This window comes from Lygodium microphyllum, chromosome 15 (genome assembly GCF_053477565.2).
Source record: "Lygodium microphyllum isolate KBCC chromosome 15, Lygodium_microphyllum_v1.1.10, whole genome shotgun sequence".
NCBI classification, from domain to species: Eukaryota; Viridiplantae; Streptophyta; class Polypodiopsida; order Schizaeales; family Lygodiaceae; genus Lygodium; species Lygodium microphyllum.
In genome coordinates, this window is record NC_141149.1 from 111,017,464 (window position 1) to 111,040,342 (window position 22,879).

Genomic DNA, 22,879 nt, shown 5'->3' on the forward strand with positions numbered 1-22,879 from the left:
AGGTATGGCAATCGCCTCATGAATATTTCTAATCAAAGAAAGGCACTCTAGACTTCAATCCATGATCCAACATATGTAGCCCTACATCTCTAAGAGTCCTTGCAACTATCCGTAGTGTCAATGTTTCTAAACTTTCTCCAAAAGATCCCTCCTGTGACAACTCCTTTTGGAGGAAATGCTTCATCTTATGAGTCGATTGGGACAAGGCACATGATGCTTGATGACATTGGATATACCTTTTACATCACCTAAGACCCACAAGTTCTTGATATGTATGCTTCTCTTCAAGACAATCTTGATTGTATGAATGGTTTATTCCAAGGTTCAGTGACATAGAACCTTATCTTTCCACTAATGCTATTACCACGTAGAATCTATCTTCATTTAATATTGTGGAACACTATGATGAACATGAAACTTCAACTAACAAGGATACATTGACCAAAAGTAGCATGCTTGAGACTCTAGATCTTAAGCCCAACACTATTGATGTTTCTACCACCTCAATCGACTAATCAGACTAAATCCCAATACTATTGATGTTTCTACCACCTCAATCGACTTAAGCCCAGTACTATTGATATTTCTACCACCTCAATCGACTAATCAGACTTAAGCCCAATACTATTGATGTTTCTACCACCTCAATCAACTAATCAGACTAAATCCCAAAACACTTCAGCTAAGGTTTCTCAAACTCACCTCCTATAGATTAGTGCCACAAAACCTGATTCGCCTACTCACATAAAATATTTGCTAGATTGTCGATCTTTGAGCAACACTACTACTGATTTGGTCAAAAAGTATAATTCCTTTGAATTGGAATGGCTACTTTAATTTGATTCCATATTCACTACTTATGCATGCAGCTTGCAATGATTGATTTGGGCCTTACCAACAATGAGGTTATTCAAGTCACTCCCAATTGGCATACCACTTAGGAAGAGAGTGAAAATCTCTTTTGGAAAAACCTCTTGGTTCAAGATGAGTATACTTATACACTCCCTCTAAAGCAATTATAATCATGCTAACTTATCCCTCCCTCCTTACGCTTTTCTGATGAAAATCAAAGACCAATCAATAGTTGATCAACTTGAGTAGAATTGCCACCCCTTGAGCCCACTCTTATAGAACTGGTTTTCTCATCAAGTTGAGCTTTCTCATGATGGTAGTTGCCTCATGACTACAACTCAGCAATGACATATAGTAATACACTTCAATTTGACCTGACTTATTATAGGACCACTTTACTATGGTGTATCATCTTGGCTCGAAATCTTGACATGCCATCACAACTACAATATCAACCATCAATTGATAAGATGCTAACTAAAGTGGAATTATATATAGCCAGTTGATTTCTAGGACCTTCCTTGCTTAGTAATTTGATTACTTACCTCTATGGACAAGCTACCAAACCAACTAACTTGGATGCTTTTGTTGAATTGAAGCACGATCCAAATTTATACAATTGGTGGATTTTAAAAACTAAAAAAATACCATTTATATATAACTCACCCTTTTTAACCTTGTATGTATTTTATGATTTTACTCAATGTGTTGCACCAGCAAGAACCAAAGCCCCTCCAACTTTTAGAATAATACCACATCTTATGTGAGGGCAAGGTCAAAGGTATAAGCTCTAAACTTTAGTTCTAGGTATGATGGAAAAACATGGCAAATTTTTCGTCACTTCTTTCCATCTTTTACATTGCATAGTACTCAAAGTTTTATCAAGTGAATGCAAGAACATGATAGATCTCAACTCCTAGAGGTATCCAGATGGCAAATCAATCAAGCTACCAAGTTCATTAGAGAGACTCCAACAAGAGAGAAAGACATCAAAGAGCCATCAACAATAACATCCCAATTTCTTCAACTATGACATATCTTGATGAAAATGTCCAATGGACATCCACCTCCATAGGAGAAGTTCAAATTGTTTCATCAATAATTACACAAATCTTCATCAATTTTTTGGTTCTTCTTTAATAATAACTTCAATAACAATGATGCATTTTGCTTTTAATATCTAGACTCAGTATTCAATCTCAACATATGCACTTCATTGCACAAGTTCACTTTTTGGGTCAATTTTACTATTTGTAGCCAGCCTTCAAATCTTTCATAAATCCACTTATCTTTGTAAGGCTACATGCCTATTTGTATAGCAATATGATTATTCACATCAAGAAGGGAAAAAGAAAAGAAGCCAAAACAAAGGAAAATTTCAAAGAAAAAAATAAAGATAGAGAAAATAGAAGAAAAGAAAAGAAACAAAAAAGCAAAAGAAAAGCAAAGCAAAAGGAAATTGCACCACACCTAGGGGTCTTCAAGTTGGATGCATCCTAATGACCCTAGTCAATCATCTCCATCTCTAACTCCCCAGTCTTTTTCCCAACATCCCCCACATCTATGCACTCACATACACTACATTTCACATAGGGGTCCTCAAGTTGGATGCATCCAATGAACTTGGTTCACCAACTTCATCTCTAAACCCCTAGCCCTTTTTCCAATATCCCCACTATTTACCCAAGCATACCAAGGTTAAGACATAACTGGGGAATTGGCTTAACTTGGTTAGATCTTTCTCCTTGAGTCACTTGTATTTTTTTCCTTTTCACTTCATTCATCCCAATGCCAACAAATCAACTTTAAGGCATGAAGAAAAAAGTACTTCAAGTGGAAAGTGACCAATTGCATTAACTACCACTTATGTTTGATCCAATGGAGAATCATGTGCTTCAAAAGCTTATTAAGATTGGACTCCACCTTTTGTCCATCTCACCAATCATGTCCCTCCAACATCTTCATCAACCACCCCCTTTCCTGCAACAACAATAATCCTTGCCATCTTCATTAGTTCAAGGTTCCTTGCTTCATCACCTAATTTTAACATTGAGAACCCATAAAGCAATCCCTAACTATGTATCTATGGATACACACACACTCACATAGTATTTGCACCATAACCTATACACAGTTTTGGGTCATTAAACGCAACACTTCAAGCTTTAACCCATCTCCCAAACCAACATCATGTGTCTTGTGCATAAAGGTAGACAACTAACACTCTTCCCTAAGAAGTGAATGCACATGGCATTTTACATTGCCATTATAATAGTTCGTGGAGACTCATGAGCCATCACTTCAACTTCAATGTTAAATCTTTCATCTTATGCAACTCCCCTTCATTTCCCAATGACCATTCAAGTTTGATTCATCAAAAGAACCATCAGTTAAGTGTATTACAAGCAACAATGTCAACTTTTGCAGGTCTTATCACCAACAATACCCTCAATTACCATCCACCATAATACAAGCAACATCATCATCATCTATACCATGAGCAAGAACATCATCATTATCCATAATAATTCTAGACTCATGACTCCACTAGGAACATTACTTCATCATGACTTCTTGATCAACTATCCTAGCATTTCGTTCTACCTTTGCATGAGTGCCATGGGACTAGCACTTGTCTAAGATGACAATAATATTAACAACAATAAATGTGGAAGGCTACAATCCAAGGCAAAGTTAAGGGAAGTCAAACAGAGTCAAAGACACGAGTGTCAATAATTATTTTTGAAAGGATATTATTTTTCAAAGCTTCTTTTTTTTGTTTTGCCACAAGTATAATTTATTGTACTTAATGAAATGATATTTTAGAGCTTCAACATAATATTTTTGGACACATGTATTATCTATTTTACTTTCTGGACACATCATATTCATGGTTGTATTATTTTATGAGAGTCAACAAGCTCACTCCCATTGTCATGGTGCTCGACATCCACTCACAAAGAACCAAAGAGAAATGCTAAATTCAAGATTTCAATATATGCACATTAGCATCTTTTGTGTGTGATTTATTTCTCGTGTGTGTGTGTGTGTGTGTGTGTGTGTGTGTGTGTGTGTGTGTGGGGGTGTGTGAACCCATAGTTTAGGAATTTTCCTTCACACAGTGTGGTTGAGTTCTAGCAAGCTTGGAGTGTTGTCCCATACTTGAGAACCCAAGATATACATAGGTTTTGGTGCAAACATTACATGAATGCATGTGCATCTTTATGTATTACTTAGTTAAAAGGCAATCATTCTAGTTCCTTGTAGTAGTATTGTCAATGAAGCTAGGGTGCAATAGGTGGAAAAAATATTTTGTATTGAGGGCAAATGCACTTGAAGGAGAACTTGAAGACACCATCAATATATTGGACATGATATATCGTAGCCAAATGACCTAAAGATAAAGGTATTTAGCAGTTATATCTACTTTATAGTTTTGTGTGCTTGTTTTATTTTCCATTGAAGCTAGTGTGTGCATATCCATCGAGTTGATTCGAATTAGCCATTGTAAACAAAACCCGCTTGTGGATTTTTTCATGCATGTGAACTCGCCTTTAGTAAGCGTTTGGATGTGTCTATGCCAAGAAAATATGGAAAAGATGCCAAGGAACAATTTTCAAAGGAGTAGACAATGATTAAACTGTGAGACAGGGGAAAAAGATTGAAGAGACACGAAGAAACAGATCCCTTGACAAGTAAGTTTGAAAAAGAAGAATGTGCACTAACCTCTTTAGGCTTCAAAATGTATAGTTCACACTACAAGAGATTGCGAAAATCTTAAAATGGGAACTAGTTTTCTTGAACTAGTTCAGAAGATCAAGAGTGTGAACACTTTAAAACTTGAGCTAGTTCATTGGAAGGAATGCGGGTTCCAGTCTGAATGCATCAAAGTAGTTAACTCAATTATTAAGAATGATTAATGGAAGAAAGGAGAAACTTCTATCAAAGCCTTTGGCTAAAAAGGGAAACTTGCTTTCTCTTCACTATATACAAAACATGCATAGTACAAAGTGTTCCTTGGCATCGCTCTAGTTGTTTCTTTCCTATCTTGTCTAATTGATCCCTAGCTGATCTTGGCCAAACACATTACCCCCCCCACGACATCGTGCACATTATATTTATTGCTCGTAGTTGTATATGGTTTATCTACAACTATTGTGTGCGTTGCACACATGAGAATGTAATTGCAATAGTATAGTCTAGATCTAACTAGGTTAAGGAATATGCATGCTTTCAAGGATTGGGTAGGTGGCTCTAAACAATCTATATTATGGCCATTCTATACCAAGCTTTCAGCTTGCATAGAGAAATGCAGGCAAGAGAATTACAGAATATAGGATGGAGCATACAAGGCAGGCAAATTGGGTAGAGTTGTACATTTTAAAATGTCATCTTCTCACATTCTTCTCTGATGGAAGCAAAGAGATCTGTGGACAGATAACGCTCCCCACCACTCGGCAGGATAGTAACAATCATTTTACCAGCATTCTCTGGCCTCTTTCCAACCTGTTATGCTATGTTTTAGTCTCTCTCTCTCTCTCTCTCTCTCTCTCTCTCTCTCTCTCTCTCTCTGTGCACGTGCAAGTTTCCCTAAGCATTTACGTGTATTTATGTTGGACGTTCATGCATACATGTATAGATGTCCTGATTCCTGATTATGTACTATGAGGAGATATTTCAGTTAACTACTACATTGGTATGATGGTCTCAATTCACCTTTATGGATGCAGCAACTGCAGCTCCTGATGATATGCCAACAAGCAAACCCTCCTCTTTGGCAAGCCTGGATGCATAAGCCATCGCCTCCTCACTATCCACTGTTACAATCTCATCAGCCACACTCACATCCGTGGCACCTGGTATAAAACCAGGGCCAATCCCTTGAATCTTATGTGAGCCCTTGCAACCCCCTAATCAATCAACATATACAAGACAAATAAATCAATCAACGTATACAAGACAAGTAAATCAATCAATCAACATATACAAGACAAATACATCAATCAATATGTGCTAGTTAGTTACTGACCAACTCTGCAGGATCGGTACAGCCTCAAAATCTATTGAAGTACAGTACATACTGGACTGTTTTACTGACAGAAAGCCGCATGATTACAAACCTCTAAACTCAAATCAGTACCTGATAACACAGGGCTTTCCTTGGGCTCCACAACTATGACTTTGATGGCAGGATTTCTCGACTTCAGATATCTTCCAGCTCCTGAAAACGTTCCTCCAGTGCCAGTGCCAACTAGGAAAATGTCCACCTTTCCAGCAGTATCATTCCATATCTCTGGGCCTGTTATCCATTCATCAGGGACATAAGAGATGACCCCAATTATGCTAAATCTTGCCTACATAGAAAACCTCCAAACTTTCATTTGGCTTGTGCAGTATATTATGTACCTTTTGGTTAAATTTACACATCAAAGTCACAAAGACTGATGCAGAAAGTTAGCTCCTTGCTCTCCTAATAAAATTATCCTCCACAAACACTACCAAGAATCAGCTGTTTGATATCTCAATACAATTATGATCTCTCTACATCAATGCCAAAGCACAAACTGATAAAGAGTCTGGGTGGCAAAGTGACTGGAAGTATGCAAGCCAGTGATTAATAATTAGGATTGGAATACATTCTAGTTGAAGTGATACAGGTCATCTATGCCTTGGCAAAAAGCCAATTTAAGAAAGATGATGAAAAATAGCTTATATCAAGATTGGAATGCAGCTGAAGAAGAAAAACACAAATATCACATTGGGCAGAAGATAGTCAGATGGAGCTGCATTAAGAATGTCATAATTGCTAAAGCTAGACTGAAAATGTTCAACATATGCCATGCAAAACATCTAGCATGCCTTGATTGCTGAGAGCAGTTCACGAATCTGATTGGAACTTGTAAGTACAGAATTTGTATGGTTTAGTTGCCCATATCAAACTTATCTTAGTTCCAATGTTTGTCAAACCTCTCTAAAAGCTTAGCAAGATATTATTGAAAAATCAATAAAGAAGAGGCATTGATACAAAAATTGTCCTGGTCCTAGTCTTTTCCGAGCCTCTTTTAAAGTATAAAACCATTGTGTACCAAACAACAAACAATCTAAACTTTGCATGTGAAGTTTATGTTGAGCTAAAGCATGTTTTACAGTTGATTAGCATCTTTACATTCTATACACTCATACATTCATTTACAGCATTCATTCACTTCAGAGTTTCTTCTCTTTGTGTTTGTCTCTATATTTGAGTTTTGAGTTTTGCGGTAAGGGTTTGAGTTTTGCTTGTCATTGTCTGAGTCTTTGTGTTTCAATGGTGATCGTATGTATTGTGTTTCCTCAATGCAAACCCTAGCATATCTTCACATGGTATCATAGCGAGTGCTCTTCTAAAGAGTATCCTACAGTGATTGTGGAGGCTAGTCTTTGTACGAGACTCCATTCTAACTCATAATGTCTTAGGCACCTTCTTCTAGGGATCCTACGAGACTTCTCCATCATTAGAGCCTCTGAGAAGGCATTATGGTCTCGAGGAGGAGGTAGGCATGCCTTCACCTTTAGCACCTTCTTCTCCACATTTTAGTCATCTTACAGAGGAAGAGTTTGAAGAGAACTTGCACATCAAGCTGATACTCAAAGTCATAAAATGTGGGCATCTGAGGCTATGAAATCACTTGTTGCACAAAATGGAAATATTTTCTCGATAGGTTGTTAAGGAACAAGGTAACTTGATCGTTAGAGGATCTAGGGGCCCTAGTGGTTGAAAACTTAGCAAGGGCACACCAATACTCAACCAGCTTGGCTTTTCAGTCATCCTTGTCTATGATTTTAAAGTTTTGGAGCTCATGATCCAAATTGATGCTATGGGTCTTATCCTGAGCTGCATAGCGGTCAATCAAGTGTGACCAATGCTCGGATACTAAGTCAAAATGTTGAAGTTGAGAGTGAAACTCAGGCAATAAGCCCTGCATAAGCTCAACAATAGCGGAGGCATTACGAGCCTCGGCCTTATGTCAAGTTCATATAACCCTTTTGAGCCATATGAGTCAAAACCCTCTTCTATTTCTCATTTTGGTGTGCAAAATCTGGATCATTTTCAGTATGTTAACTTTAATATAGAGGACTCTCGAAGCAAATACCATTCATCAAGTATATCTCTACCATCTGTTTCATTTGAGCAAGTAGACCACACTTTTCTCCCTTCCATCCCACCACTATCTTCTCCACATTCCGATCTACTCACATCTTCATTCCAAAACCTCGGATTACTCTCCACTTCTGCTCAAAGCACACTAAGGGTTGGATCTTCCATCTCCACTCCTAGCACTTTTTCTTTTTCCATCCCACAATCTACCTACCCTCCATTCACTACACCTCCTAGTGCATCGTTAGAGGGAATGCCACCCTTTAACACTATATCTTCCACATACCCCCACTTTCCCACATCTTTACACTCTCAGACAGTTGTGATGTGCATCCTCCTCACTATCCCCAGACACTCACAACCCCTCCATATGACCTTTTAGACACAAGGATATCCATCCTCTCATTATGGATTGTCGTCACACATCCCTTGGGTCATTCCTACACATGGATTTCCATCCTCTGCTTCCTGGGTCCCTATTTCTCTACCATACACTTCTCAAGCGGCTACCATGCCCATACCTAGTCTGCGCATGCACATATTTAGATCCATTCTGCACACTTCGCGTACGCATCATGGGCACTCTGTTGGGGTAAAGGCGCCTCCGCCGTGCCGCCCCGTGTATTACTACACCGACAGTACCCGCCACTGCACACACACATTGGATCTCCATCCCGGCAGCCATATCCGATCTCCCCGAGCTCCCGTCACTCCCCGGCTTCCCGAGCACCTTCCCGGCCTATCGAGGCACCTTCAAGGCATTGATACTGAGGTATTTGATCATTCTTTCAGGGTTTTATTTCAGTCTACAGGTTGCAAACAGCAAGGGCAGCCATGGCTTCAAACCCTTGAAGCTTATTCCCCTCATATTGTGCCTTACACCTATCAAGGCTCAAAGAGGCTTGTCATAGGCCTTTGATAGGCCCTTCTTGAGCCCCCCATTACCCCCTTTTCAGCCCATGTGGAGCAGCAGCAAGTTCAGCACCAACAGGGCAGATTGCACCATTTTTTTCCAGGCTGTTAGCACTCGTCTACTTCAGCTCCACACTTGGCCATTGCTTCTTGCTCTCTACCTTGATCAAGAGGGCTATAGACTTCATGTTTGATGTCATTCAAGCTTTGGGCATTGGTCTTGATCATTCAGGGCTGATTTCTTCAGATTTGGGACTGTCATAAACTGTCATAACAGGCTGAAAACAGGGCAGCACCATTGGCATTAGCATTTGTTGCTTATACTCCATTCCGGTTGTGCTATTTGATGCCCGTATGCGGTCTACATGATGCCTAGTGCCTTGGGAATGTATGCACATGATTATGCCATGATTTTGGCCTGAAATATTGGCTGATTTGGGACTGTTATTTACTGTTATACAGTGCTGAAAACAGGGCAGCCACACTTGGCATTGGCATTTGATGCTTATACTCTACTCCGGTTACCTTGTTTGATGCCCGTATGCGGTCTACATGATGCCTAATGTCTTGGGAATGTATGCATTCGATTTGCCCATGATTTGGCATTGTTTTTGGGCTGGAAATTGACAGTTTTGGACTGTTTAGAGCTGCTGTACATGAGCGGACTGAAGCTCATTTGTCACATGTATTGCTTCTCTATCGATACCGGATGTATGCTATGGGTTATGTCATGATGTATTACACTTTGGGAATCGACTTCGAACTCATGATCGTGATTCCGGAATGCTTTTGAGCATCGCATTTGCTCCGTTGTTATTGGTTTGTCATTGGCAGTTTGGTCGACTTGACTGGCATTTGGGCTGCTTATGCCTATTGTCTGTACTTGACGGATAAGCTCTATGCATTACATGCTTTGGTCCGTGGTTGATGCCTCTTAGTTCGTCCATGCTTGACAGATATTTTGGAGCTCCGATTTGGATGTTTTGAGCACTTCCGACTCACAGGGATATTGACTTTGGCTTGCTACTGGATGTATTGACTTGACAGAGATCTTGCCATTGGGATTATGTCTTGCTTAGTGGTTGCTACATCAGTTGCTTCATGTATGTCATGCTCTTGGGAAGCGTATGACGCATTGACTTGGTCACTTGTCACTGGTACTTTGTCTTGGGTTGCTTGAGCCCTTAACTCGATTGTACGCCTTTTGTGCCAGTGGGAGCATCTTGCATGCTTACTTGACCTTGAGCAGGGATTACATGCTATTGGAGTAGTCTATGTCATTGAGCAGTTATAGATGTATTGAGACTTTGGGATTATACTCCGACAAATGTTGCATTGAGTATATGTCTTGGTTCACAGGATGCTTATGAGCTGAGTCTCAATTTTGGATCCGTTTTCTTTTGAGCAGACACCTATTTGTGTCAGGTTTTGGTAGTTGGTTCTATATTTTGCCTAGATTGTCTGGGGTGTGCCTCTTACTGGCAGATGCTATTTGACATCTCTCGGTGTTATGCTCATGTATTTTCACTGTCATTTGGCTTTGCTTTGTCCTCTTTATGCCGGCTTTGGACCTAGCATTGTTTAGTTGACATTAGATCCAGTTATGGGACAGTTTGCTCTCTTTATTACAGTTCTGAAATTTATTACAGCAAGCATTTATAGGTGGACTGAGCAGTATTTTTTATGCTGAAATATCCTGATTTGGTGTACCGCACCTAGTACTAAGTGGGCAACATCTTTTGGCACACTTTTCTCGCCATTTGAAGCTCATTTCAGTGGATTTTGGGCATTTTCTGCAGTAAAACAGCTAGCAGTTTTACATTGTCTGTGCATTTCCAGCCTGCATTATGGCGTCCTCTTCGACTGATAATGCCATATTTATCATCACAAAGTTGGATGGTACCAACTATTCTTATTGGAAGAGTCAAATTTGGCAGGTCTTGGTGCAGAAATCTCAGATTAAGCCACTTCGGTTGAGTGGGGAGCAGCCTGAAACTATGGACAATGACGACTGGCTTGAACTTGATGAGCTATGCAAGTCCACGATTGTATTGTCTCTCACTGAACAGGTACATTATAATGTATTTGAGGAAGCACAGAGTGCATGGAATCTATGGAATAAGATTAAGAATCTTTATGATAAGAAAAGTCTGGCGAGTCAGATGTACTGGTTGAAGCAGCTTATGGATCTGCGCATGAAGGATAATGCGACTATGTCTGCTCACTTGAGCCAGTTCCATGCTATACTGAAGAACCTGACTTCGCAGGATATCACCTTTGGAGAGGAAGTAACTCCTCTTTTCTTGCTTGGGACTCTGAATGAGTCATGGGATGTATTCCGCACTGCCCTATGTGCCTCTAGTGCTACTCTGAAACTGAATGATGTTGAGAGTGCTCTTCTGCACGAAGAGGTTAATCGCAAAAACTTGGATGCCTCTCGTGTTTCACATGCTTTGACAGTTAGAGGCAGGAATGACAGGAATGATCGTGGTAATAACCGTGGCCGTGACTCGCAGAAGGATCGGTCTAAATCTCGTGGAAAGTCGCGTAGTAAGTCGCGTGGGCGCAACGCTAATGTCACTTGTCATCATTGTGGGAAAAAGAGCCATATCAGACCACAGTGTCATGAGTTGCGCAATGAGAAGCGCAAGGATAAGGGCAAAGAGAAAGTGCAGGAGAAGTCCTCTGATCGCAGCATAGTACCTGCGAAGTCCAGCGTCAAGATTGAAGAAATTAATGTCATGCAGACCGAGGATTCCGATGGTAGTGATGAGTTCATACTTGCAGCTAGTTCTTCTGATGCTTCACACTTGACTGAGACACCTAGTATGTATGCACAGTGCTGGTTATTGGATTCAGGTGCGTCCTTCCATGTGACGCCTTACCGTGAGTTGTTTCACTCTTACCGTACTGTATCTGGATCAGTCAGACTTGGAGATAACAGGTCTCTTGATATTGTGGGCTGTGGAGATATTCAATTGCAGTTTTCCACTGGCAGTTCCTTTTTGCTCAGGGATGTACGTCATGTACCTGCGCTTACGCGCAGTCTTATGTCTGCAGGACAGTTGGATGATGCAAGGTTTCATGTCTGTTTTGGGGATTCTGCCTGGAAGATTACCAAAGGCAAACTTGTGCTTGCTAGAGGCGCCAAGGCTGGCAGCCTCTATCCTCTTGTTGTATCTGGGTCTTCTGTAGACCATGTTTTGGCAGTGGGCTCTATCCCACATGTATCACTTTGGCATGCCTGTTTGGGGCATATGTCTTTGAAGGGAATGAAAATGTTATCTGGTTTGCAGTATCTTCCACCTTTGGACTATGCACGTTTTGACTCGTGTGATCATTGTCTTTATGGTAAGCAGAATAGGTCTACGCATAAGAAATCGGGTAGGCCATGCATGAGTGAGCCCTTGGCTTTGGTGCATTCAGATGTTTGTGGGCCCATGCCATGTATGTCTATGGGTGGCGCGAAGTACTTTGTTACCTTCATTGATGATTTTTCTAGGAAAGTGTGGGCTTATCCCATAAAGCAAAAGTCCGATGTCTTGGCAGTCTTTCAGCGTTGGCTTGCTCTTGTTGAGAACCAGACTGGGTATAGGCTGAAATGCCTTAGGACTGACAATGGGGGAGAATATGTCTCACGTGCTTTCGAGCAGTTTTGTGATGACAGGGGTATTAAGCGTCAGTTGACCGCCCCTTACACCCCCGCCCAAAATGGTTTGGCTGAGCGCATGAACAGGACTATTCAGGAGCGTGTCCGCTCTATGCTTAGCCATGCAAGCCTACCACAGAGCTTTTGGGCTGAGGCAGTTAGTACAGCAGTGCATGTCATAAACCGATCGCCTTCTAGTGGATTGGATTTCCAGGTTGCAGAGGAAGTTTGGGCTGGTAAGCCACCCTCTTATGCGCATCTCCATGTCTTTGGATGTGAGGAATTCTGCCATGTGCCCAAGGACAAGAGGAGTAAGTTGGATCCAAAGAGCATTAAATGCATCTTTCTTGGTTATGGTGATTCAAGAGAGATGGGCTATCGCCTATGGGATCCGCAGGCGCGGAAAATAGTACGCAGCCATGATGTAGTCTTCCATGAAGACAAGATGCACAAGCAGCCTGAGAAAGTGGTTGAGATCCGCAGAGTGATCTTTCAGGAGGAGCCTAGAGCTCCTACACAGCCAGTTGGACAGCCTACAGCTGCAGCAGATGCTCATGGTCAGGGTGTTGGACAGGCAGCTGGGCAGGCAGCAGAGCCTGCAGTGAGACGGTCTGCTAGAGACAGACGTCCACCTGATAGATTTCAGCCCTCTATGCATTATATTTTGGTTACAGATGCAGGAGAGCCTTTCACTTATGATGAGGCTATGCGCAGGGGTGACAGTCACTCCTCGGAGAGGGCTATGCAATCTGAGATCGACTCCTTGCATAAGAATGAGACTTGGGATTTGGTTACCTTGCCTAAGGGCAAGAAGGCTTTGCCATGCAAGTGGGTGTACAAGCTGAAAAGTACCCCTGGACACCCCAAGCTGGCATACAAGGCTAGATTGGTAGCAAAGGGTTTTAAGCAGGAGCATGGTGTAGACTTTGATGAGGTCTTTTCTCCTGTGGTTAAGATGACCACCCTACGCTTGGTCTTGGCTTTGGTTGCTCAGCTTGACTTAGATCTATATCAGATGGATGTCAAGACGGCTTTCTTACATGGGGACTTGCATGATGAGATCTATATGGAGCAGCCTAAGGGCTTTGCAGAACCTGGCAGGGAGCACCTAGTATGCAAGTTGAAGAAAAGTCTTTATGGCTTGAAGCAGGCACCTAGGGAATGGTATCATAAGTTTGATGCCTTTATGCAATCACAGGGCTACAGCAGGAGTGCTATGGATCCGTGTCTTTACACGAAGAAAGCCCGTGATGGTTCATTGCTTATTTTGGTACTCTATGTGGATGATATGCTGATAGCAGGGAAAGCTCATGATGAGCTAGATGCTCTTAAATCTCAGCTGAAGAAGAGCTTTGAGATGAAGGATTTGGGACAGGCCTCTCACATACTTGGTATGCGCATTAGACGTGACAGGCATCAGGGACTCCTCTACTTGTCACAAAGGGAGTATATTCATAAAGTCCTTGAGCGCTTCCGCATGCAGGACGTAAAGCCTATTGGCTGTCCATTGCCTTCTTATGTGAAGGTATCACAGGCCGATTGTCCGCAGACAGATGAGCAGAGGGCCGAGATGGCCCAGATCCCTTATGCTTCAGCCGTGGGCAGTTTGATGTATGCCATGATAGCCACTCGTCCAGATATTGCCTTTGCAGTTGGTGTTGTGGCACGCTATATGGCTACACCTGGTAGGAAACATTGGGATACCGTGAAGGGTATCATGAGGTACCTGAAGGGCACAACAGATATGTGTATTTGCTATGGCAGCCAGGATACAGGGGTCGTGGGGTACACTGACTCCGATTATGCAGGACATGCAGATAGTAGGAAGTCCACTTCTGGCTATGTATTCACCTATGCTGGAGGTGTTGTCTCTTGGATGTCCAGGGTTCAGAAGTGTACGGCTTTGTCTACCACTGAGGCCGAATATGTTGCAGCCACTGAGGCTTGCAAGGAGGCCATATGGCTAGGCCGTCTAGTTGCTGACCTTGGGATTGATGCTATACCTACACTGCATTCGGATTCTATGAGTGCCATTCAGTTGGCTAAGAATCCGGTCTTCCATGCGAAGACGAAACACATTGAGGTGAGGTATCACTTCATACGTAGTGTCGTGGAGGACAAGTCTATTGACCTTGTCAAGATCTCCACTGACGAGAATCCTACAGATCTGCTCACGAAAAGCCTCACTACTGAGCGTTTTGCCTTCCTCAGGAGATTGATGGGCGTTGGATGAGATGTTGCCTTTCCTCATCCCTTGTACCTATGTACAGTTGTACTGTCTTTTTCTTTTCTTTTCTCTCTCACTGGGGCAGATTCGCCTTTAAGTGGGAGGTTGTTGGGGTAAAGGCGCCTCCGCCGTGCCGCCCTGTGTATTACTACACCGACAGTACCCGCCACTGCACACTGCAAGTGGCGGGCGCCCGTCATGTCACTTTATTCTTTACATTCATTTTTAGTGACTAGTAAATAAAGGAAGGCCCGGTCACACATTGTGACTGTTGGAGTTCCCATTTCTTGTCTCTCTCTTTCTTGCTCTTGCTCTCCCGCCATAGCTCGTGTGCAAGCTTCGATCCTTCTCACCTTTCACACTCTAGGATTTCTTCCAAGTGTAACCCACTCCCCCACCTTATCCACCCTACCCCCATTACACACCTCTATCTCCTAGCACTACTACTACTATTGCAACGGCTATGAATGCCTTCATGGATAAGACTCGTTTTAATGGGTCAAATTTCAACACTTGGTCAAACTTCATGTAATAAGTGCTTGAATCTCAAGGTTTTTGGAACATCGTTGGTACCAATCCTATGCAGAGCTCACCTTGATCATATCCGTCAATGGAGAGCTCGCAATGCCACGACCAATGTTGAGTTAATGCAAGGATTGCTACATGAGTTCCACTCTCAATTATAGTATTTTCCCCTCGCATTTGAGTGTTGGAGTCATTTAATTGACCACTTTGCAATGCAAGATCGCACTCAACGTATCAATCTCGATTTTGGGCTTCAGGAGTTTTCCATTGAGGAGATAATCTAAAAGTCAAGTTAGCTGAATATTGGCATTAGTAGTTACTCAACGAGTTTGCCACTACTGGCTTCCCGAAATCAAACGACCATCAAGTCACATTTTTCTTGAACAAGTTGCCTGACAAACATTTCCATTTTATCCAACACATTATATCACTACCTAGATTGCCGACCTTCTACAAGTTTAAGTGCTAGTTCTTACATTATGTAAGGCTGCACGATCAAGTCCACAAGAAAGCCTCCACACAACCTTACTCAGAGAGGCGAGGGTTGGTTGCCTCTTCTTTGAGAGGGAAAACCAACAATGGCAAGAATTTACAAGATACAAATGCAAGCCAAAGCAAGGGTGATAGCCCTTTCTCCAAAGAAACCAAAGAAACACAATCCCTTTTGGCAACAAATTCCTAAGAAAAATAGGTTTTACATACACTACCAAAGGTCGGCGGGCCATGTGGATAAGGAGTATCTTTCCTAGGCCCAAGGCCTTCCACCTAGAAAACTACACTAAGCTACAACTATCTCCACTCTTGCTGGCCAATCTAGTGAAGCTACACCTCTTGCTACTGCACCAGCTGCTCCATCTGCCGCCCTAGTGGCTACTAGACATGTGGCGCACGGACAATCTTAGCAACCTATATCTTTCACTACTCTTGAAGGATTAGCCAATTACTCTATGCATCCATACCTAGGGCATCCACTGCACTTCTAGGACTACTTCCCATCTCAACATATGCGATGGTGGCCACACACTTGGCCACCTGTTGCTAGTTACATAGGAGTTCCATTGTCCAACCTGTGCAGCCCCTAAATCAGCTGATGACTGCTATCAGAGGATCTACCAACCTACATTTTACCAATTTCAGTCTTCAGTTGCTGCCATCCAAACTAGAATCGTTGTCGCCCAGCTGTCCACATCAGCAAATAGCTGCATTTTGATCAGCCAACTGCTGCCCTCCCTGGGAAAGTTGCTGCAGATCTACATTTTTGCTGTTCATCCATTCATACAGCTGCTACCTCATCATCATCATCTACATTTGCTGATTCTACCCTATCTTCTGCCCGTTGCTCCGGTATATCTCTGTTGCGTTTGCTGCTACCAAACACCTTTGGAGACTACCTTGCTAGATCTTGGGATCCATCAAGTTTATAGCTCTTGATGAAGAAGAGTCCTCAGATGATGAGGATGGAGAGACATGTATGCCCACAAATATGGCTGATGATCAAGATGCTTTGGAACTTGTAAATGTTGATTTTGATGATTATATGGCTTTCTTAGACAATGCGGATGATAGTCTTCTAGATAGTCTTGTTGCTAGTGGCAGCCATGTATGAAACAATGGTTACTTCGAGAAACTTTCAAATTCCAAGCTTCCATATTCTATCCACTGTAGTCATTACTTGATGCTTCTTGACTCTTTTATGTAGTATGATCTTAGATTATCATCTATTTTGGATCTTATGTGCCATTTCAATGTAATCAGCCTTTCATTTATGAAAAAGACTATCATGTTTTGCATATTATACATGTGTTTTTCAAAGAGCTTTTCTTAAATATATAAATGAGTACTTTAAAATGCATTAATCATGTATATAGTACAAGTCATTCCCCTTGGGACTTCATTCCCATTTCCTCAAGACCTCCCGTTCCCATTCCGTTGCTACTATGGCCACCACCCCACTGCCCAAGAGCTGATACCATCATCTAGAGGTTGCTGCCATGCTCCAGATATTGACAGCTGTTCTCCATTCCTGCTAGAGTGCTGCATTTTTCTGTTGCAAATGTTGTTTGCATCAGCTTCATCGCCGAGAAGAGCAGCTGCATTTTGCTGGCCCCCTGCCCTCCAACATCATCATCATCAACTGTTGCATCATTGCCATTCATCCAAGCCTGCATTTTCAGCATGCTTTCTGCATTTGTTCTGCCTAGACTTTAAATCAACATTCTTGCTGCTTGGAGGACTGTCTCACAGTCTCTACTGCAGCCTATATCATTATGATTCACAATAGAATGCTGCGGCACATTTTGGGATCTGTTCGAAGTACAACACACTCTTGAGCATCTCCAATACCAGTCTAAGCTCACCTCTACCTTGGTCCTTGAAACATTGAGGTTCAAGGCCCCTTTGTATCATTCATCATTTCTATACGCCCTCATCTTCATTAAGAATTCATCAAATTGCATCTATCATGTGTCATAGATTTGTGTCACTTTGTTTGCTCCAGCATTTCCTTATAGGAGGTCATTATGATTCATCTAGATATTGAAAAGGCTTTCAATCACATAAAATGGCCTTTCCTTCGCCAAGTCAATTATTGCATGGATTTTCAGCCTAGAATGGCATCCATCATTGATATTATCAGCTCAAATGGACTGATGTGCATGTTGCTTAATGGGGGGGCATAACTAAAGAGCTTGCTCTAACTTAGCCCTTTGTTGTTTGCCTTTGTGTCTCATCCAATACTCTCTCAACTAGATAAACTAGCAGTCAGCGATGAAATATTAGTTTTACAGTTCCCAATGGGGCTAAACTTCTCAAATAATCTCTTGCATATATTAATTTACGTTTCTCAAGGTTAAGAAATTTAATCTAGATAGAGCAATAGCCATTGGGAGACTATTTGATTTGACCTGAACCTTTACAACAATGCACAAAAGTCCACTCTCATCAATTGTACAAAGAGAGACTTACATGCTTTGACTATCTATCTAATTGTTTCCCATGGAAAGATTACTAGACACTTGTGATATCCCATTGGATGAACGTGACCCCTTGGGCACTACTTGATTGAATGTCTTCATGCATTCATGACAAGTTTATATACTTGAAATCTTAAGGCTGGTCTCTACACGTGCACATCAAAGTAGCCCAAACAGTGATGATCAACATGATCTATTTCTTATGCTTGCTCCCTTGGACATAGAAGTCATTGCAAGAACTAGTGCAGTCCATCCATTTTATGCTTTGGAAGCAAGTAAACCATCTGGGTCAAGTCTAGATCTCTTGGCAACATGCTACTACCCTAAAATATATGGGCAAAGCTACTTTGCTAGACGTTAAGATTAGTATGACAGGTGTGTGGAGGGCCCTGTCATAGTCTAAACTAAGAAGGCAAATAAAATTTGGCCATCCAAGATAGAGCTAAGTGCCGAGATCTCTCACTTCAATTGCTAGAGCATCACTATCTCATTTATGTTCTACATTAACTAGAACTTGGAAAACCAGAGGACACTTACAATCTTTATTTTTATGTGGCCTCAGGTATCCATGCTGCATTCAAGGACTATATTTGTGGCAAGTGAGTTTCTTGATTTCTGTTGTTGTGATCCTCATAGAGATGGCTACTCCATGGATGGAGATCATCCCTTCCTCAATTATATCCACTTGTTGGTTTCCTTTTCTTGTCATTGTAGCCTTGTGGCTTCCTACCTTCTTCTCTACCTATCTTTGACACTGCCTACTTGGCGAGAAGGCCCTTTGTAAATATTTTTATTCTTTGACACAGCCTGGTTGGCCAAAAGGCCCTTCATAAATATTTTTATTATTTAATTCAAAACTTGCACACAAATACACAGAGAGAACATACTAGCCATGTGCCCAACTATGCGACTAACGCTTTTTTCTTACAGCAATCATTGAGAGAGAGAGAGAGAGAGAGAGAGGAAGGCGGCAAGCTTTAACTAAATATGAAATCAGCAACTATTATTGAGAAATATGTAATCACACTCCTATAATAGCCTCTTTGTATGGAGCAATAAGGCAAATAGCATGCAACACCTAGAAGAACTACCTTGTATCCCATAGCCATAGTGAGGAAAAGTGGAACCATCTTGCAACTATAAAAGAGTGTACTTGACAATCATTTGAATGAGAATGCTATCGTACTTTGTACTTTCAGTCTATGTCTTTGTCTACTCAAGATTGTGTTTATGAGTCCAAGCTAATCTATCTTGAAACCTAATTCACTTGAGTAGTACTCTCAGTCATCATGCTTCTAGTCTATGAGTTCCAACCACCATAGCTAAACCATTTCTCAAGATCTGTTTCTCAATATTATATGACAGCCATGGTGAGCTTAGTTTAGCTCTGCACACTGCTCTTCTAGCTCTTCTTAACCTAAGATCGGCTCAGTTCTAGCAAATGACTTCATCTCTTCACTCCATCTTCACTCTACTATTCTTGACCTCTATACCTAGCAGCACCCTACCCACTTGGAGTGGCTAAAACTCTTCATCCAGGCAATATCCTTATCAGCTTTCTTCTAGAGACCTTTCATTCTACTCCTGAAGCTTCTCCCTAGTACCACAATCTCTAACATTGGGCCCCTTCTCTCAAGTATTACGTATTTTTCCTATCGTCGCTGTTCAAACTATGCCCCTATTTGGTCATACGGCTCCTATCATCTGTATGTTGCGCAATGCTGAGCTGCACCTTAGAGCTTTTGAAGCCTACCCTCTGAGCTTCTTCATCACCAAATCTTTTGTAAAATAATCACTTCCTTGAGGACTTTCTTGAAGCAGAGAAGAAGCTCAAAGGTAAAGAGGAAGCAAGCACTTCAAAAAAAGAACAAGTGCTCTATGTGAACAACAAGTACAAAGGAAAGAAAGACATTTCTTGTGACTTTTGTAAAAGAATTGGACACATTAAAAATTTTTATTATTCTCGAAAAAGATCACAAAAGGCCTACCTTGAAACTTTCAAAGACGAAGAAGACCATGAAAAAGAAGAAGAAGAAGAAGACACTTAAGAGCAAAAGGACAAGTCTCATTAGTCCTTCTATTCCCACTATTCAGACCAACTTTTTTAAACCTTGTATATACTAACATTAATGCTCCAATCATAAGCCTTGTAACCCTCATGTAACCTGTGCACTACAACCTCTGCACACTGAGGCCTTGCAACAACCTCTGTATACTCGATGTTTTTATGGTTGTGATTGAGAAGGGGTGTTAAGAAATATGCAATCACACTCCTATGATAGCCTCTTTGTATGGAGCAGTAAGGCAAGGAACATGCAATAGCTAGAAGAACTACCTTGTATCTCATAGGCATAGTGAGGAAAAGTGGAACCATCCTGCAACTATAAAAGAGTGTGCTTGACAATCATTTGAATGAGAATGCTATCATACTTTGTACTTTCGGTCTATGTCTCTATCTACTCAAGATTGTGTTTATAAGTCCAAGCTAATCTATCTTGGAACCTAATTCGCTTGAGTAATACTCTCAGTCATCATGCTTCTAGTCTATGAGTTCCAACCACCATAGCTAAACCATTGCTCAAGATCTATGTTTCTCAACAGCTATGTTGATCAAAATGTGACAGACTATTTGAACATTTGCAAAGAAGCAACAAAATAACTGCCTTCTTAAAAGGAAACTAAGGAAAAAGAGCATTTGAAGCCCACCTGTAGTCCAAAAATGAGCCTTTGCATTCATTGGATTGGCTGTTTGATCAAGCATGTAACTGTTCGGAACAGTTGCAAGTATTTCTTTGGCTTTTTCCAAGACTCCATGAAACCCTAGAGCAGGATCTGAAAACACAGATAGAAATGCAAAATATTATTTAGAAAATGGATGAATGAGTGAACTCCTCCATCCAAAACATATATTAAGTAAATAAGTGACAATGGCAATGTGACAATATGGACAGGTTTTGAGACTTGAATACTTGCTATTATTTTAGTTGATAGCAGTTATCATGACATTTATTGGATAGAAGCAGTGATAGACTCTGGGTTAATGTTCATAGAGTATTCCGTAAGCAAGGTAATTTTAATGAAGCATTTGTTTAGAACAAACCAGAAACAACTGGTAGCATAAGGAATATACCTGTAAGATAGATCTCTGCACCAAGTGCTTTCAAGATCAGGCGACGTTCCAAAGAATACCCTGCAGGCATGACCACCCCAACCTTGTAACCTTTGTGTATTCCCACAAAAGCCAGTGAAATGCCTGTGTTCCCACTGGTAGGTTCTATAAGAGTAGTCACACCAGGCTTAATCAGTCCACGCTTCTCTGCGTCTTCAATCATCCTGCTCAGAACCCACCCATTCTTCATACAACTGAATCCCACAGCCTTTCTTTTTGAATGAGTATGCTGAGTATGACAATGACGCCCAACAAAACACAAACACTTTTCTTGATGTTTTTGCTAATACTTAGCTGTAAAGGCCATATTCACGAGTCACTGCCTATCAGAAATACAGAGATCTCACCAGAGCTGCTAGTTGATATATACTTAAAAGAGAAACAAACCAGATAAGTATCCAGATAAATATCAAGCTGTGATCGAGAACACCTTTCAGCCAAGTGTGAGGATGTGTGATTTTTCTAAGTCTTGAACGTGCTACACATGAGAAATGAATATCAAAACTACACTGATTTACAACCAACCCTCATGAGCACCCAATGAGATTATCACTACCATGGGAGGAATTTTGTGACTACTTAGTCTGACCCGGATTGATGAAGCTAAAACGTTTAGACTTTCAGAAACAATGAAGCTAGGATAATTGATCAGATTAGAAAGAGCACAAATAATCGATATGGCATAGAGAAACTCACGGTAGTGCGATTCGGTCTTTGACAGAGCCAAGAGGCTGTTGGTATTCAAGCTTGCTAATTATCCTGGCAATAGCCCCATCCTTTCTGGCAATGTTTTTCAGTTCAACAAGGGGAGTCCATCCTATCAGCTTGACCAACATAATTAAGAGACTAGTTCAGACATTGAGCAATGATTTTTTAAGATTGACTCCCATCCTCGCCCCCCCCCCCCCCCCACAAACCAAAAAAACAAAAAAATAAAAGGGAGTTGGAGGGTGGGATACCTGAGTGGCATTTGAGGCTATGTTTTCCCTTACTGGTGTAGTGGCATAATCAACACCAGGAGGGCTTTCTATGGCGCTGTAAGGGCTCTTAAAACCTTCTTGAGCTTGCTCATTCTGATGAAAATTGAGGAGAACTCAAGCCATGTTAGGCAAAACACACACACAATCTCTCTCTCTCTCTCTCTCTCTCTCTCTCTCTCTCTCTCTCTCTCTGGTATCAATTGGAGAGCAGGCACTCACTGATGTCACAGCTTCGTCCTCCATCCTTCAAGCTAGAGATACGCCCAAACTGGCCTAAGAGGATGGAGAGCAGGCACTCACTGATGTCACAGCTTCGTCCTCCATCCTTCTGGCCTAAGAAGATGGAGAGCAGGCACTCACTCATGTCACAGCTTCGTCTGCCGCTAGTTGTAGATCCACTGTCCTAACAAGAGGCCACAGCTTTAACTAATAAGCCATCATTAATTAGAAGATTA

General features: G+C 41.4%; 1 protein-coding gene across 1 annotated transcript; it reads right to left on the reverse strand.

Annotated features, from left to right (window-relative positions):
- Positions 1-5,097: 5,097 nt before the first annotated feature.
- Positions 5,098-22,879, reverse strand: LOC148024913 (cysteine synthase-like). The gene is made up of 8 exons (XM_087694586.1): positions 22,644-22,879; positions 22,404-22,517; positions 22,141-22,268; positions 21,406-21,608; positions 20,982-21,107; positions 5,993-6,151; positions 5,569-5,762; positions 5,098-5,358 (listed from the first exon to the last, which is right to left on the reverse strand). Exons 1-8 carry the CDS (start codon positions 22,665-22,667, stop codon positions 5,233-5,235), a joined length of 1,074 nt encoding a protein of 357 aa, XP_087550712.1. The 5' UTR covers positions 22,668-22,879; the 3' UTR covers positions 5,098-5,232.